Raw genomic sequence first — 16515 nt, forward strand, 5'->3', positions numbered from 1 at the left:
ATAGTCAACTTTTCGAAATTATTCTTCTACAATTGATTTCACCACTTGATGAAGAATATGAAATGTTCGATATTAATCGTCTGCAAGTGATTTCACCACAACATGAGGAATGGCGAAATTCTAATTCTCCCAGCTGGTTGATGTTGACATTATTTAAATTCAAAAGGGAGTTGTTATAGAGTGTTCTTCATCGCGAGAAAAAGGCATTGCCATGTCATTGCCCACGACCAGAGCCACCACGGCCACGACCACTCACGCTGTGGTCCAGGCTGTGGAAACGTATATTCAGAACCAGAATTTGCTCGGCGAGATCGCTGAGCTGGACGACATGCTGTACGATTTGGTGTGCATGCACAAAGACAACGAGCTGGCCCTAAAGCGGGTGCTGCAGTGCATCCACAACCTGTTGCAGACGAAAAGCAAGTATAACGTCCGCTTTGGCCCAAAAGTGTTTCACAAACTGGTCTCCGTGGTGATTGCCGACAGCCGTGAGGATTCGGCCAGCCGGCGTCAACTGGTGGCCAATTTACTGGTGTGCGTGCAGCTTCATATACGGAAGTTTCCTCGTATCGAAGCTAAGTTCGTGCTGCAGCAGCTCTGGTCGCTGAGTCAGGGCAATGAGCGGCAACCGCATGCGGCCCAGATCCTGGTACACCTTTTCGATGATTTCGTCAACAACTTGGGAACGGAATGCGCCCAAGAACTGCTTGTGCTAACGCGGAATCTTCTGCAGTCTGATGTGCGCGATGATCGGCGCTCAGCGTATTTTCTGATGCACAAGTTGCAGGAGATCGAGGAAGTGCTTGCCGCTCTGCAGTGCAGTGAGGTTCAGTGGAGCTCGTATGTGGGCATCATGGAGAACCTGGAGGAGCAGCAGTCCCACCTTGTGCTGCCGACTTTGAGCACCCTGTTGCCGCGCATGGGCCTGATGTCTAAAAATTTGAGTGAGGATTGGCTGGATTGGCTGAGGATTCTGTGCATACGCCTCCTAGGCGACAACAACATCCTCGTGTTGCGCTGGACCCTGAAGTACTTCCTATCCCATTTTAGCCTAGAACAGATATCGCGTTTTAATCTTCTAACGCAATTCCTTGCTGCTACCAATCGAACGCAGCTCTACAATCCGGAGGTGCCCGATTGCCTCACTAAGCAGCAAATAACTGATTTCAGTGCACAATTCCCGGCTGAGATTTTGTTGAAAGCGCTTGTCTGCGTTCCGTGGCATGCAGTCCCCCTGATCCACTGGCTTCAAACATGGGAGCTAAAGCAGCTGCCGGTGGTTTCCAAGGAGCTGCTGTTTCAGTTGGGCGCTCGCGTTCGCTCCCTCCAAAATCCTGTTTTGCGTGGTGAAGCCATCAATTATGTGATTTTCTCCCTTAGTGTAAGTTTAGTACATAAAAAAATTTTAAACATTTGATTAAAATCCCATTAAAGGCGACGATTGACAACCTGTCATTGGGAGATGACCTCCTCTTCATGGAGTCTTTGTACAATACTATCGACCGGTATCAATCTCATTCACAACTAGCACAAAAAATAAGAAATTGCTGCGATTTGGAAAAACATATTGCTAGTTTCAACATTCGTTGCTGTGAACTTGTATCTCAAATGGACTATAAACACGATGTATTTGTTGCGTTCTTGGAGAAATTACGAACAGTTCCAAAATCCAAACATGGCTGGTGGCGACTTTTACCCATATTTCTGCATCGGGAACTGGATCATCCGGAACAGTATTTAGATTTCTATCGCTCTGTCTATGATCTAGACACATCTTTCCTTGAGAGTGGTGTGAGTCTAGAGCAGATGCAGCAGCACCTTCTTAATCGATTGGATTGCCAGACCAGAGAGGAGAATTCCTTTGTGCTCGAGCACTCTGTGGATCTTTTCGTAAAGATAAATCTTCCGATGTGGAGCAAGTTAGAACTGCTTAACATAAATCCCCTGGAACTTTTGGATCAGGGCACTGAAGAAACATTTGCCACCCTGTCAAATATATTGTCCACGCATGATAAACCATTGGCTGACGAGAATGTGTTGCCCGCCTTTATATCCCGTTTGGGAAAACTAAAGGTCAGGGAAACGTGAGTATTTAATATTCTCTATTATTGGTTAAGTTATTAACTCATTGATCCTCAGACAAGCCATCTTAAAATATGCTGTGCAAAATCTTTCGTCAGAAGAGTATGAAAAGTGCGTAGTGAACGTTCTTGAGAAAAACACCTTTCTTTTGGGTGCAATGGACTGTGAAGATTATATTAAGGCACCCTCCTCGTTTGTTATAAAAAGAATGCTGCAGGGAGAAACCACTACTGGCGATGCACGGCAAGAGAATAAATATTTTTTTCGCGAAATTAATATATACAAAGTTAATAATATATCTCCGCAGCATTGAACGCGCATTTGAGCAAATCTCGGATACTGGAGCCATGGATCGAGTGCAATTTATTCAATATGCGAAGAACAGTACTGGTTTGGATATCAGCTTCATCTGTGACGATTTGCTTAGAATGAACAATGACCTGTCCAAAAAAAAACCCCGCTATTTTGCAAACTGCAAAGAGCACAGAATGAAAATGCGAATAGGCAAAGCTCTGCTTGACCTAAGCGACAGATGGAAATGGTCGGACAACCTGTGGGAAGCCGCCTTGTGCCCCAGCGATCAGCCTAACATTAGCTTTATGTACGAGTACCTTGTCTCCAAAATGTTGCCAAGCATCGATCCATTGCTGGAGCACTTAAAGCTGCTGGCAACTCTAAAGCCGAGCCAGCAAATTTCGCTTGTCTCAGTAGTCCACATATACTGCTTGACTCGATGGGAAAGCATAAACCATGAACAGCTTGCCGAAGTTTTTGACGTCCTGTTGCCTCTCACAATGGGAGCGAATTTTCAGACTCGTTTGCTGGCCCAATTGGTTTTGCATCGGCTTTGTAGCGAGTGCGAGGTTCATAGGTAATACAATGATTATTATACAACCCGTTGCCGAACGATTTTACTAATATTTTGATATTTTTAGCATTCAAATGCCAATAGCTGATGTATTGAAGAAGTCCATCGAGGTTACATTGAGCGAAAAATTAACTGAGTTTCAGTGTGAAGCTCGACTTTTGTTACCACAACTAGGCAAACAATGCCCGACATCCGTTTCGGATTGCATTCTGATGATGACGAATGCACCATTTGATGAAAACATCTGTTTCTTTAGTTGCTCCTATGACTTTCGAATGAAATTAAAGCGCGCCCTTGAAACGCTTAAACGGAAACAATCGGTTCTGATACCTGAGCTTACATCGTCCTTGGCTGCATTAAACGGAAATGTTCAGCGAAAAATGAATCCCGTAGGAGATATATATCCAGAGAGTGACTTTGTTGTTTCGAGCAAAGCTAGAGATGAACACGAACTCATTGTGGTGGCCTCGCTCATAGACAAATTGCCAAATCTAGGCGGATTGGCACGTACCTGTGAAGTTCTGGGCGTTAATACCCTAATATTGGGTCTGAAATCGCAGGCGGAGAAAAGCGATTTTACGAACTTAAGGTATGAACGTCAAACATCGCAATAACCTGGTTATATTGCTTTATATACTAATCATTATCGATTTTTTTTAGCATGACTGCTGAGAAAACTTTAAACATACTTGAAGTGAATCCAGAATCGCTTGCTGGATTCCTGCTGGAAAAGCAAATGGAGGGCTATAAAATCGTTGGCGCCGAACAAACTGCACACAGCACAAACTTTGTTGACTTTAAGTTTCCCAAGAAGAGCATTCTACTTTTGGGGTTTGTAACCAACACATTAGACTTATTTTTTGAAAACTTATTGTTCTGCATCCCTCATCAGGCATGAAAAACATGGAATACCAGCGAACCTAATTGGATTCTTGGACTACGCCGTCGAAATTCCCCAGTATGGTTTAGTGCGCTCTCTAAATGTACATGTGGCTGGATCACTATTTATTTGGGAATATTGTAAGCAGCACTTAACCAAGAATTAAATTCATAATTTGACCACCAACAAATGCCTTTTATAAATAGAGTGAATACCTAAAAATATTGTACAAATGTTTCTATATAAATGTTTTGTTTTGTATATATCTTTAAAAAATTAAACTTCAAATAAATGATCTATGTACACTTAATTGTACTGGCTATTAGTTTTATTTATAATTTTTTTAATGTTTGTTCGCTAAGCATAATTCACACATTTAAATGTTCGCGCCTAGTTATCGATAATCAGTATGTACCGATGATGCTTAGCGCTTGGCTGAAACAGCTGATCCCAAAATCATAACAAACCAACCCATTGTAAACAACTTCGAAAAGACGAAAATGAGCTTCTCGGAAAACACCTCCGATTCGGAATGGTAAGTCCTTGGGCCCGGAAACTCTCAAATTCTGTACGAAAGCATTGCTTGTAGGAAGACAGAAAAAATGATAAAGCAGCGGACTGCTAAGCAATCTTTAAAGCGGGACAAGGAGCACAGAACTCTGAAACCCAAATACAACCAGAAGTTCTGCGAAAAGTGGCTCAAGATTTTCGATCCATGGCTCCGACGGGCGGCCGAGGATCCTAACAAGCCATTCTGCCGCGCTTGCCAGTGCACCATGGACTGCAATCGATGTCACCTGGTACGGCACGAGCGAACCACCAAGCACAAGCGCAATCTGGAGGCTCTGCTCACAAAGGGCGAAGGCGCAGCGGTCCAGGAGTTCCGGATTCGCCAGCAGCGTAGCAAGTATTATCACCAGCGTAAATTGGTAGTGATGGAGCCCTTGGCTGAAAACCACGAGTTGGAGCCGCCTTCCCCTCCAGAGCCTATGCCCGTGGTGGTCGATGCTGATCAAAGCCTTTGTTCTGCAGCCAGTGAGAAGGTGACAGTACCCAAACAGGAGTTCTTATCAGAGACAGAGGGCACAACAAAGGTGACCGAACCCCCGTCAAGCCATGTTAATCGCAGTGACAGCTCCTCCACTGCCTCTAAGCAGGACGGAATAAAGTTACTAATGCAGATCCACCAGGACAAAAACGAACTCATGGAATCCTTCCGCGAGCTGATGGGAAGCCAGAGGACCCTAAGTCACACACCACCGCCAAAGGAGAAGAATCATGTGGATCTGTTTTTCGAAAGCGTCAGTTCCAGCGTGAAAGCCCTCTCGCCAAAGTTGGTGGCGGAAGCCAAGATGCGGGTATCGCAGCTGATCTGTGAGCTCGAGCTTCGCGGTCTCAGTGAAACCAGTCAAACGGACGCACTGAATCCAAACCCTCAAGCTAATGAATCCCTCGCACTGCGCCCATCATGACAATCCCTTGTCCTTCAGTATGGATTTAGAGGCATACAATAGTCAAATGCATACATTAATTTTAAATTTTAAAATAAATGTTATTGATTTTTATAATATCAATGCTAATATACTTTATTTCTTAGATGTATGGAACAAACTATTCAAAATAGGTGCGAGAAATGGTATCGGACTGATTATCGATAGGCTAAAGGCTACTGCTACTGCCATCTCCAAAGAGCGGTTGTGTTTACTTCCAATGTTTATTAAAATTGAAGCAGCTAATGCAATTTAAAGGCTTAAGTGCCGGAATAATTATAAAATAAGAATGTGGAGCTCTTCAAATGTATATGATGAAACGACCCCTGAACACGGCGGCAACAAAGTGCAGGAAGCCTCATACATTAAAGAAGATATAGAGGTATCATTACTAAGTTGCCCTTAAATATTTAATTTGCCCAAATATTTAAACGAAATTATGCATTTGCAGCCCGAGAGGAAAGGTTTGCTACTCATCAAACGGAACATCGTAGCGCTACAGAAAAGCCAGCTACCCTATTCAAGGACAATGCCGCAGAACCGCCAGGAACTTGTCGAGAGCATCGAACAAGACCGTAAAGTGCTTTCGGCGTACTTCAAAAGGTTGAGCTCCCAGCGAGATGAAGCCACTTCACCAATTGCAGCTCCACCGGCGGCTGATACCCCTGCTCCTCATAGAAACAGCTACGATCTATTCTTTGAGAGCGCCTGCATCAGTGTCAAAAGCTTGCCACCCAAACTGGCGGCGGAAGCCAAGAGCCGCATATCCCAAATTATCACCGAGTTCGAAATCCGCGCCGTATCAGAAATGGAGGAGCAGCAGGAGCACGAAATGCGGGCGCAGACCAGAATGGATAATATGTCCGGTGTTGTCTACGAGTTTCGTCCCTGCTCGTAAAGTAGGTTGGGTGTTTGCCTTCCAAGTACCTTAATTCATCCTATACACTTCACATTTGGACGCCACCTAACTCTGGACTATCAAAATTCATAATAAAAATTTAAAGCATTCTACATCCAGTTAACACACAGGCGGTCATTTGGTCGCGTTTCGGCCCTAAATTATTGTTTTTCGTTGATTTAAAGTTGGATCGATGGCCGGAAAGTTGAAAATATGCATCATTGGGGCTGAGGGCTGGTAAGTACTTTCAATTACGAAGTCTAAGACACATTTAACTGCTTTGAAATGGCCTTTCTAGGGGCTCGGCCATTGCCGCCGTCGTGAGCAACAATGTCTTGGAGGGAGACTTCGACAGCCGGGTGCATTTATATGTCTACGACGAAATGATTCGGGACACTGCCTTATCGGAGATCATAAACACTCGTCACGAAAATTTCAAGTATCTGCCTGGGATCAAGCTGCCCAATAACCTGGTAAGGAAATTCTTGCAGTGTTTTGGTGTCTGCATTATACAAAATATTTTTGTATTAGATCGCTATGAATGATCTTTTGGAAGCTGCCCAGAACGCAGATATTTTGGTATTTTCCACCCCGCTGGAGTTCGTGCAATCCTTCTGCAACATTCTGTCTGGTAATGTTAAGGAGTCGGCCTTTGCTGTTTCCATGACCAAAGGATTGTTGAGCGAGAATGGCGAGGGGATTGAGCTTGTATCGCACGCAATTCGCGAGAGTCTGGATATCCCGTGCTACTCCATGATGTCCGCACATAGTGCCATGGAGATGGCTCAGGGAAAGCTGTGTGAGGTGACCATCGGTTGCAGCGATAATTCTCATTCCAAGCTACTGATCGCTGCTATGCAAACCAATAACTGCAGAGTTATTTCTGTTAATGACGTTGACGGGGTGGAGCTGTGTGGAACGCTCACAGACGTCGTTGCCTTGGGAGCGGGTTTCATAGATGGTCTGGGTCTGGGTGAGAACGCACGGTTGGCAGCTGTTCACTTGGGTGTCAAGGAAATTATGCGGTTTATTAAGACGTTCTTTCCCTCCTCCAAAATGTCCACATTTTATGAGAGCTGTGGCGTGGCAAACGCGGTGGCTTCCAGCTTAGGTATGTACAAAGAAATATGAACCACTTAACAAGTGTATAATATCCAACTGCATTAATTTAAAGTCGATAGAAACGTCACATTTGCAAAGAGCCTAATAACATCAGGCCAAACCATTGAAGAAATAGAAGCAAACCTCCACAGTGGCCGCAAGCTTTTGGGCCCCATGGTGGCCAGCAATGTGAATGCATTTCTGGAGAATGGGCTTATGCAACACGAGTATGTATAAGCTAGGTGTATACATTTTTAGACACTAATAAAAATCCTTCTAAAACTATAGATTTCCGCTTTTCACGGCCATCCATCTTATATGCAAAAGCGAGGCTCCGCCGGAACTGATGGTAGAAGCACTGAGAAACCACCCGGATCTAAGGTAAGAGACTTTAATGTTAAAATTAGCCTCAACTCATCATTATGCCTTTTACAGCAGTTCATCAATTTTACATTTACTGAAATATGAAAAGGACGATCTAAAAACGGACCAAGGCCTGCCCAAATTGAGGACTGCTTTAGATAGGATATTGGCCGAGGCGGGAAACGAAAACTTTAAGCAACTCAAGGTTATGAACGACTGGACAGAAGTAAACGATTACGACGTCGAGGAGACGTACCATGAAAAAGTGGCGTCACAGGAATCATGTCTTGAGACCGAAATTATGCCAAGTCGTCTGAGTGTGCAAGCTGCACGGCTCTATAATGATATACGGGAGGGGAATGTTGGGGTGGCCTTTAAAATGGACATCGATGAAGGCAATCGGCAAGTTCGGCTCTTGCTAGAGAAGGAAGACGAAATGGCTAGCGATGCAGCCATGACAGTAATTTCATCAAGATTGTCTGCAGGCCAAGAGGATGACAATGTCAGGATGGGCCACGGACACATAACGAACACTTCCGCGGAATCCAATCATAGCAAAGGCATTCCCAGTGGCTTGACTACGAAGGATTCGCCTGATGTCCTGGATCTGAGTTGCGAATCCGAGCCACTGCATTCGGCAAAACAAAATAGCCAGCAGATGGAAGATGCGGAGACAAATTTCACGGAGCGTTTAAAAGTGAATCAACTGAAAGAGCAGATTGATAAACAAGAAGCGGCAAATTTTAAAGCACAAGAAAATCTTATAAAATCTATCAGACAAACAATTCAAGCTCTCGGTGATAAAGAAAAAATGGAAAACCTAATCGCAAAAAGCAAAATGGAGGAGGACCCCTTCCAACTGAAAAGCCAAGTTGAAGGAGAGTCTTCGCAACTGAAAAGCCAAGTTGAAGGGGAGTCTTCGCAACTGAAAAGCCAAGTTGAAGGGGAGTCTTTGCAACTGAAAAGCCAAATGGAAGAGGAAGCTTATGAACCAAGAATTCAAACAGAGGAGGAACCATCCCAAATTAGAAGCCAACTAGATGAAGAATCTGCTAAACTAAAAAGCCTAATGGACGAAGAAAATAGGCAGCTTGAAAGTGAAATGCAGGACGAGAGAAGCCTATGGAAAAGTTCGGCAGATAAATCCGAATTTGTTGGATACAACGCGGAGGAAGAGCAAACCATTGAAGAAGCAACAGATAACCAGCAGTATAAATTAAGATCAGATTCTGATAAGCTTAAAAAACTTATGTTCACCGATTCCGGGGAGCCCTTGGAGTCCGAGAAGCACATTGAAATGAAACTTCAAGACGAAAACGACTTTGATCTGGATGAGGAGCCAGCTATAGGAAAAAAAGAGCGTACTTATACCAAAGAGAACTTGGAGCTCGAGGAGATGCTCGAGTGGCAAAAACTAAAGCAAACAGATAAACCCCACCATCTTTATTCTTCAGCGGAACTGGAAGATTCAACTACCATTGAAGAGAACTCCAGGCTTCCGATAGAGCATGACGATAGATTCCAGAATGTGGATAGCTATCAGGATAGAGAACTCGTTCAAGTAAGGGCTGAGAATAAAGAGATTAGCGGAGCCGAGAGCGAAAAGATCAACCTTTTCAGCGAGCAAAGGCCGAATCAAACCCAAGATGAGGTTAATTTGCGCCCCCACAGCGATATCAAGTCCGGGGAAACTGGCCACCACGAGTGGGATTGGCTAATGAACAATGAAAAGATCGATTCCGACGAGAAGAAGTTTTATGCCAACGAGCGGATGGAAACACTTAGCGAATCTGACCAGGATAAGCTGCAGAATCTTAACTATCAACTAAAGGAAGCCTTGCAGCATGATTTGGATGTGATGTCCGCAAGCAGGAGTAACGAATCAAATGAGGTGCTGTCCGAGGAGGACTCCAATCCAGAAGCTGCTAAGACAATTACGGAGCAACCAAATAACCCCACTCCAAACCAAATTCCCGCAGTCCCCTTGCCAGTAACAATGCCTAGTAAACAATCTCATATCCGCGAGGGCAGTCCACAGTTCCAGAATCAACCTAAATCTGTTCCACCACCCTCGCCACAAACAAAACCACAGTCGCCCAAGGAACAGCAGCCTCGCCGCACAAACGCACCCGTTGAATTTGGGAACAAGGACGAAGCCATGGACCCAAATGAGTCAGCATCTGATCAAGAAGTCCCTATGCGTAAAAAGATATCAAAAACTGAGGCCGTGATTGAACCAGTCGCTAGGGATGTCTCCATGCCCGAGCCAAATGAGTCTTTACATTCTAAGAAGGAATCTTCACCAGCTAGTCTAAGTAAGCAGGAAAGCAAAAGGAAGCAAAAAATGAGCTTAAGGAAGCCATCTAATGATTCAGATAGCGTTAAGACAACGAGCGAATTCGAGAAGCAACGTCAGATTATAGAAAACCAGAAGGCACAGCTGGAAAGAATGAGTAAGAAGATCAGCGTTATGCGACGAGGTCAGGATCGCCGCGTTAGCTACAAGGGTCATAACCCATACAGCTCTGACCCGGACCTGGAGTCTAGGCCACCGATGGACACCAGCTTCGAAAAGGACAGAACGGGGGATTACCAGGGACTGGGCCATCAGCGTCGCAAAGTAGTCGTGGCGCCGCCCTTCCATCCGCCTATCAATCCACGAGTACGCGTGCCACGACCACCTTTCGATGGACGGGATCATGAGTTCCACACGATGACTACCGCGCCAGTGGACAGACACCTTGCTCCGGCAGCTAAATGGTCGTCTATGCCCACGACTCTGAAGCTGAATCGCAACTCACTGGTTGCCAACATACAGGTCAAGCACTTCGCGGCTCTAACCAGTCAGGCGATGCCGAAACCCATATTGAAGATGCCGATGGGAGTGCCACGCACGATTCTCTGCGCCTTGCAGTTGGGATTGCTGGCCTCCTACCTCGCTTGCAGGAAGGACTAATCCCTAGACGAGTAGCTCGGCTTTTCGATTCCCCCAATAGAAGCATGATCAGCTCTAATGAATATAGAATACTTTGCTTTTTAAAAAAATAAATGGTGTTAGATTCAATCTAAATAAAGGGTGTTAGAATTCATTTACAGAGATGGTGTTAGATTTAATCTAATTGCTATAGCCATATCAGTTCTTGCAGGTGCTCCTGCTGCAGCGGCACTATATGTTGACGGTGGAATATCAGTCGATTCTCCTGCGATTGTAGTGGCCGGAAGTTCTTTAGCAACGGCCGACTGCGCTCATCTCGGAGGTTCCAGAATTTGGGCAGATCCTGGTGCGAAATGGGAAGGACCTCACCGAACACGTGCCACTGAACCACCGGTGAGCATGGTGGCGTCGTTAGGGAGCCCTTGTACGTGTAAAAGTTTCCCCTGTCAAGGGATCCCAACAAGGATCCAAGGCTGAGCCGTTCCTGCACAGTGTAGCTGGCATTAAAGTTGCCCAAATGGAGGAGGGAACCAAAGATTTCACTGAGTCCGGGCTGATAAAAGAAGGGTCCCGACTGAAAGTGAATTGGAATATCGGTAAGTCGGAATGAATCTTAATTAAACAAATCCCCCATCTCTACTTACCCGAACAACCTTAAAGAGCACCGCCAGTACAGTAACGCCATCGCTGTACTTAACAGCCTCCTCAAAGTTTAAATACTTGGTGTTCCGATGGACTATGTGCATTTCCAGATCAAAGCGGCGTCCATTGAGCAGGTGCTCCGAGCCCTTGCTCTCGGGGGATCCCCAATGGAAGTGCACGGCCTCCGCATCGTAGCAGTCCCGCAAGAGACCTCCTGTTACGTAGGGCCGCAAGCCATAGATCGTGGTCGGAACCTTAAATTCCACTGTCAACGGAATGGATTAGTTTTCCTTTCAATTAGAAGTCCGTCTTATAAATACCTGTGTGTCCACTATTCCTAACTGTCACCAGCTCATCGAAGAACTCATCATAAAGTGCGAAAACCAGAGGCGGCAAGTTAAGGGGTATCGCCTTGCGTCTGCTAATCGCAATGGGCGACTGTTCTGATCCACCACAATTTGGGTATTTTTCCGGCCACCTCTCCGGGGACTTATAGTCGAAATCAGTCGACCTGAAATCTGTAACAAATTTATATAAGTCTGCGATTCCCACAAATTCTTGGTTAATCTTGGGCAAGCTTCCATATTTGACGAAATATCCAAGAGCATCCGCGTGGTCACTTTGCAAACCATTAGGAAGGCCGTTGGAGCAATTTCTGCACTTGCCAATTTCCCAAAACGTCTTCGCAATTTCAGCTATTTCGCAGAGCCTACGGGTTATGTCTAAGCGTAGCATAATTGCGTCCGGACCATGGAAACCTCCTTTTGTTTACATTGTTCCGAGCGATGGATCGCACACGCCGCTCTTATAACAATGGATGGTACTTCGACATCTACTCCGCCCCCGAAATTGACGCGCTCATTGGGTTTCATGGGGCATTTGTGGATGCACATTTAATTATTGTTATTATTTACAGCCAACGGGTTGTTTGCTATCCATTAGATGAACCGCGATGAGACAGCTTTATGGGCGTCGAGTGTGACATATGAGGGTTCGGTTCGGTTTGGCTTAGTTCGGTTCAGCTGGAGGGGATGGCTCATAAATTCCCGTACGGGCAAAGGCTACGCAATAGGTGAATAGGTTGGTTTCGGGTCGGAAAATCTCAAGATCTGGGGCACGTTGTCTGGGGACGATCAGACTTCTATAGATGGCGTCTCAATACCAAGGTGATCCACAGCCGTATCGTATTCTTTGGACGCGACACACCTCACTGGCTTGCATTTCCGTACTCACTTGCGGCGAACGGCAGCAGAAACAGAAGACGCTGATAGAAGTCATCAAGAGCCGGAAGATGCATTTTCCACCTGATCACTCGCCGCTATACACTACCACAGGCTATAGGAGTTGTCTTCGCCAATCTAGTCCAAATACGCTCCACACAGTAACCCCTGACCGAAGACCGAAGATTTGCACTCGCGTAGCTCTGCAGACTGAACCACGATCGGCTTAGGCCAAAACCTTTATACCAAAGGGCCACAGTCTGGGCTTTGGTTTGGCTTCCGTCTCCGTCTCGTGGACTGGGAGAGCCACATTGTCAAACGCTCCACGGAGCAGCAATAGATGGTAATCTCGACTCGAAGTTGCCAACCCGCTACGCGTACTGCTGTCTGAGCACCGTTACCCCGAAATTAAAAACTATAATTGAAAAACTTGGTTCGATAGGGACAAATGCTGATTACACAAATTGAAGTTGAAATTCCTTGGCATAACTTAAGCCGTCTGTTGTATAAAATCTAGGTTCTGCAAGTCCCATTTATAAAGTGCTTTATTTATATAACTGAGAAAGGAAAAGTTTATTCAAGGGAATATGGGACAAATTCATATCTGGCAACAACATTATCCTAGTATATTTGAAATACATGAAGGTGTTAGGTTCCAAATGAAGTATTATTTACTTTAACATTGTTTATTAACTTAATATTGCGTATTGCCTACAGATAAGTTCGGACATATTTTAAAGTACCCTGCACATTTTTGGTTACAAAATTTTAAGATATTTCGAATGTTTTTTTTTTATTAAAACGCACGTAAATCGTGTTTGTTTTGATCTCTGCTTATGACATCCTCTTGTAAGTCAGATACGCGGCCTTTGGTTGGTTCTTAAATTACATGTTAATTTTGTAAGCCTGGCTTAGAAAGATAAGCAGACTGCAGACACTTGAGATCCAGTTTCTCAGTTTTCGTCAGTTGCAGCTGCAGAATTGAAAGAGTTTTTATTATCTAAAAGACATACCGTACAATAAAAAAAAATATAGAACATGGCTCTACATACCTTTATGTTTTGCTTATACAATGCGAACTTGAAACAGCTTTCAGGTGAGTTTATTTAATAAATCAGCTAAATTTAAAAACGAATTGTCGAAAGGCGCGGGTCAGAATATACATATCTTGATCGAAATGAAGATACAAATTGTAATGGGAAATTTGAAAAATGAAATTAGCCAATCTGTTTTTGTTACTTTTGTCGTCAAAAGGTTTTTCAAAAACATGTTACTCACCTTTAATTTCAAGCAAAGCAACAAGTAATTAAAAGTACTTCGTAGATGCTAAATAAGTAGGGCCCAAAATCGAAATAAGTACTTAATATGCATTTACTTAGAATTAGACAACCATGTTGACTGGAATGTAAACACTTCGTTTTAACTCAATTTTATGGCGAAAACACAAAAACAAATACGAAAATTTCAGTAAATGTTACTATTATTGATTTTCCCCAGTCGCGATTCGAAATTGAGCGTAAAACCCAGCGAATCAGCTGTTCGGCGGCAACGACAGCACAACAAAACAATTAAATATCCGCCGCAGCCGCAAAACAATACAAAAAAACAAAAGCAACAGCCAAATAAACGAAAAACAACAACAAAACCAACTGCGCCGCGATAAAATTGTTTGCCAATAAGAATCGGGCTTAGTGCGGACTGGCATCCGAAAGATACAGGAACGTGGTGGCTGCAGCTGCAACGGGAAGACCATGGTTTTCTTCAAGTTCTTGAAGAGCAAACTGTAACGTATATAAAGGCAACCACATCACACCAAGTAAACACACGCGAAAATCCTAACGAAATAGAGATACAACAAAAAGATACGAAAAAAGATACAACCCACGAGAATAACAATGCGCGAAATTCAGGCGTAAGTATGCGAAGGCGAAGGTGTGGGCGCGCGTTGTTTACGTCTAGGAAGTATCTGGTGTCCCCCGAGTATTCGGCTACCTGGTACTGGTACCCACATATGTAGGTGGGGAATCTGCAAGAGAATCGAAGGGAGAACCAGTGGGATTCGAACGCGAACCGAAAACGCGAAAGCGAACGAGAACGTGGCGAGCAAAACACAAAAACCCAAAACGACGCCGTGCCAGCAAATAGTATCTGTGTGAATGAATGGGCCAGCTTTGTGGGGGTGTGTTCGTGTGATTATGCTGCCGTCTGGACATCAGATAATGCGAATTATATTTTGTTTTTGTCTCGTCATGTTGGCCCAGCCGCGCGCGTTTTTGCCGCGCTTTGTATCTATCAGATACACTAGCCGAAAAGTATGTGCGGAATGCGCCGTGCTTTCGTATTTCGGATTGTTTTTTTTCCTTTTTTTTTTTTTTGGTCGAGGTTTCGCGGGTTTCCGCCACTGGACCGCGCTTCAATCGCATCCGGACGGTGTCGAGGTGAGCACACATTCAAATTCTCTAGTCACGAGTCTCGGTTGTACGGCGCTCGCTAAATCGGTACCCTTATCATCCGCTGTCAGACATGAGCTACTAGCACCTCCACAAGATTGCAGTTCACCCCCAGCCAACCGGACAACTAAGCACCCCACTAAACTTTATGGTGGATAAACCGAAAGCAAAATAAAGAGGCGAGGTTAGATAAAGCTTAGAATAAAGTGCCACTGCGTTGGAATACGAGCCAAACCAGCGGGCCATCGAAAATGTCCTTGAATTACATTGAAAACTGACTTGGAGTAGTAAAGTCGAGTTTAATAGTAAACTTTGAAATAGTATTCCCTAAGTTTAGACCGTAACACTTCTTATAATATCACTTATTATATTTATACACTTATTGTACTTCTGCGGCTTTCAATAGTATCTCTTTTTATCCAGCTCCCAATTTATGACGAAGACAAATCGCTTGGTAATTTTGAGGCATGGCGAAAGTGATTTCAACATAGAGAACAAATTCTGCGGCTGGCATGATGCGCCATTGAGTGAATTTGGTGAGATTAGGATTAAATTAGTTTAGGATACCCAGTTAACTTTCGTATTTATCTAACCATTAGGCGTCCAGGAGGCCCTGACTGTGGCGATTCCCGCGCTCGCCCAATCCGAGTTGGAATTCGACGTGGTCTATTCATCCGTATTGAGCAGATCTCGTCAAACGGCCGAATTGATACTCTCCAAGTTGAACTGCGCCTATGTGCCCATTAAGGAGGATTGGCGGCTGTGCGAACGGCACTACGGAAATCTGACTGGTTGCCGGAAACGAATGGTAGCCGATCGCTATGGGGAGGAGCAGGTTCAGGCCTGGCGACGTGGATACGACTGCGTACCGCCGCCCATCGATGAGAAGAACCGGTACTTCTACACCATTTGCAGCAATCCCATATTCGATGATGTTCCTCGCGGGGAGTTCCCCCTCGCGGAATCCCTTCACATGTGCGTCGATCGGGTGAAACCCGTGTGGAAGGAGGTCAGGCGGGAGGTGTTCGAAGGCACCCGGGTACTGATGTGCGTCCACGGAACTGTGGCGCGTGCCCTTGTCCAGCACATTGAGGGTAAGTTCGATAGGCTTAGCAGTAGCTCATGGTTTACATCGATGGTTACTCCGTAGGAATCTCCAACGAGGCCATCGAAAAGGTTAACATTCCAAATTGCGTGCCACGCGTCTACGAGTTCGATTTGAAAACGGGAGGCTTGGTTGGAGCTGCCATCAATCTGGGGGATCAGGAGTATATCAGGCGGAAGACAGCCCAGGTGGCAGCCATTGGTGACTGATTGCGGAGCACTCCTCTTGACTTTTGTGGCATTTACATCGATATGTGGCCGACTGCATTTACTTAAGCCTTTACCGCTTAAAGTCCGAGGAGATCGGCTGATAAGGATATTATGACTACTATTTATTCGTCTACACCATCTGATATTTTCGGCCAAAAATATACAATTTATACAAAATATAATTGATGGAGAAGATTACATATACATACATAAATATAATAAAAATAAGCTATTTCGTTGTATGAAGTCAAATTGGAAGCTACACCCAATAA

General features: G+C 44.7%; 6 protein-coding genes across 11 annotated transcripts; 5 read left to right on the forward strand and 1 right to left on the reverse strand.

Annotated features, from left to right (window-relative positions):
* Positions 1-66: 66 nt before the first annotated feature.
* Positions 67-4054, forward strand: LOC6607410. Its single transcript, XM_002032147.2, has 7 exons — positions 67-1381; positions 1435-2084; positions 2140-2325; positions 2390-2953; positions 3018-3539; positions 3611-3781; positions 3843-4054. The coding sequence occupies exons 1-7, from the start codon at positions 212-214 to the stop codon at positions 3994-3996; spliced, it is 3417 nt and encodes a 1138-aa protein (XP_002032183.2). The 5' UTR covers positions 67-211; the 3' UTR covers positions 3997-4054.
* A 233-nt stretch (positions 4055-4287) lies between these two features.
* Positions 4288-5404, forward strand: LOC116801452 (protein suppressor of variegation 3-7). The gene is made up of 2 exons (XM_032721126.1): positions 4288-4365; positions 4420-5404. Exons 1-2 carry the CDS (start codon positions 4331-4333, stop codon positions 5300-5302), a joined length of 918 nt encoding a protein of 305 aa, XP_032577017.1. The 5' UTR covers positions 4288-4330; the 3' UTR covers positions 5303-5404.
* LOC6607411 lies at positions 4322-6331 on the forward strand. Its single transcript, XM_002032148.2, has 3 exons — positions 4322-4365; positions 5428-5702; positions 5772-6331. The coding sequence occupies exons 2-3, from the start codon at positions 5610-5612 to the stop codon at positions 6216-6218; spliced, it is 540 nt and encodes a 179-aa protein (XP_002032184.1). The 5' UTR covers positions 4322-4365; positions 5428-5609; the 3' UTR covers positions 6219-6331.
* On the forward strand, positions 6237-10779 carry LOC6607412 (titin). Of its 2 annotated transcripts, none has more exons than XM_032721125.1 (6): positions 6237-6455; positions 6517-6691; positions 6750-7329; positions 7393-7546; positions 7608-7700; positions 7758-10779. In XM_032721125.1, the coding sequence occupies exons 1-6, from the start codon at positions 6412-6414 to the stop codon at positions 10636-10638; spliced, it is 3927 nt and encodes a 1308-aa protein (XP_032577016.1). In that variant the 5' UTR covers positions 6237-6411; the 3' UTR covers positions 10639-10779. The 2 variants fall into 2 exon arrangements, with proteins under 2 accessions (XP_032577016.1, XP_002032185.2); XM_002032149.2 differs by having other exon boundaries at positions 6238-6455; positions 7755-10779.
* LOC6607414 (carbonic anhydrase 15) lies at positions 10694-14584 on the reverse strand. 3 transcript variants are annotated; one of them, XM_032721128.1, is made up of 7 exons: positions 14472-14584; positions 13758-13877; positions 13532-13597; positions 12493-13452; positions 11580-11777; positions 11262-11524; positions 10694-11191 (listed from the first exon to the last, which is right to left on the reverse strand). In XM_032721128.1, exons 4-7 carry the CDS (start codon positions 12554-12556, stop codon positions 10805-10807), a joined length of 912 nt encoding a protein of 303 aa, XP_032577019.1. In that variant the 5' UTR covers positions 12557-13452; positions 13532-13597; positions 13758-13877; positions 14472-14584; the 3' UTR covers positions 10694-10804. The 3 variants fall into 3 exon arrangements, with proteins under 3 accessions (XP_032577019.1, XP_002032187.2, XP_032577018.1); XM_002032151.2 differs by lacking the exon at positions 14472-14584 and having other exon boundaries at positions 13758-13899; XM_032721127.1 differs by lacking the exon at positions 14472-14584 and having other exon boundaries at positions 13532-13646; positions 13758-13899.
* On the forward strand, positions 13898-16495 carry LOC6607415 (phosphoglycerate mutase 2). 3 transcript variants are annotated; one of them, XM_002032152.2, is made up of 4 exons: positions 13898-14262; positions 15353-15465; positions 15529-16023; positions 16080-16495. In XM_002032152.2, the coding sequence occupies exons 1-4, from the start codon at positions 14231-14233 to the stop codon at positions 16241-16243; spliced, it is 804 nt and encodes a 267-aa protein (XP_002032188.1). In that variant the 5' UTR covers positions 13898-14230; the 3' UTR covers positions 16244-16495. The 3 variants fall into 3 exon arrangements, with proteins under 3 accessions (XP_002032188.1, XP_032577020.1, XP_032577021.1); XM_032721129.1 differs by having other exon boundaries at positions 14169-14391; XM_032721130.1 differs by lacking the exon at positions 13898-14262 and adding an exon at positions 14942-15113.
* The last annotated feature ends 20 nt before the right edge of the window (positions 16496-16515 follow it).

This window comes from Drosophila sechellia, chromosome 3R, assembly GCF_004382195.2.
Source record: "Drosophila sechellia strain sech25 chromosome 3R, ASM438219v1, whole genome shotgun sequence".
In the NCBI taxonomy this organism is placed as follows: Eukaryota; Metazoa; Arthropoda; class Insecta; order Diptera; family Drosophilidae; genus Drosophila; species Drosophila sechellia.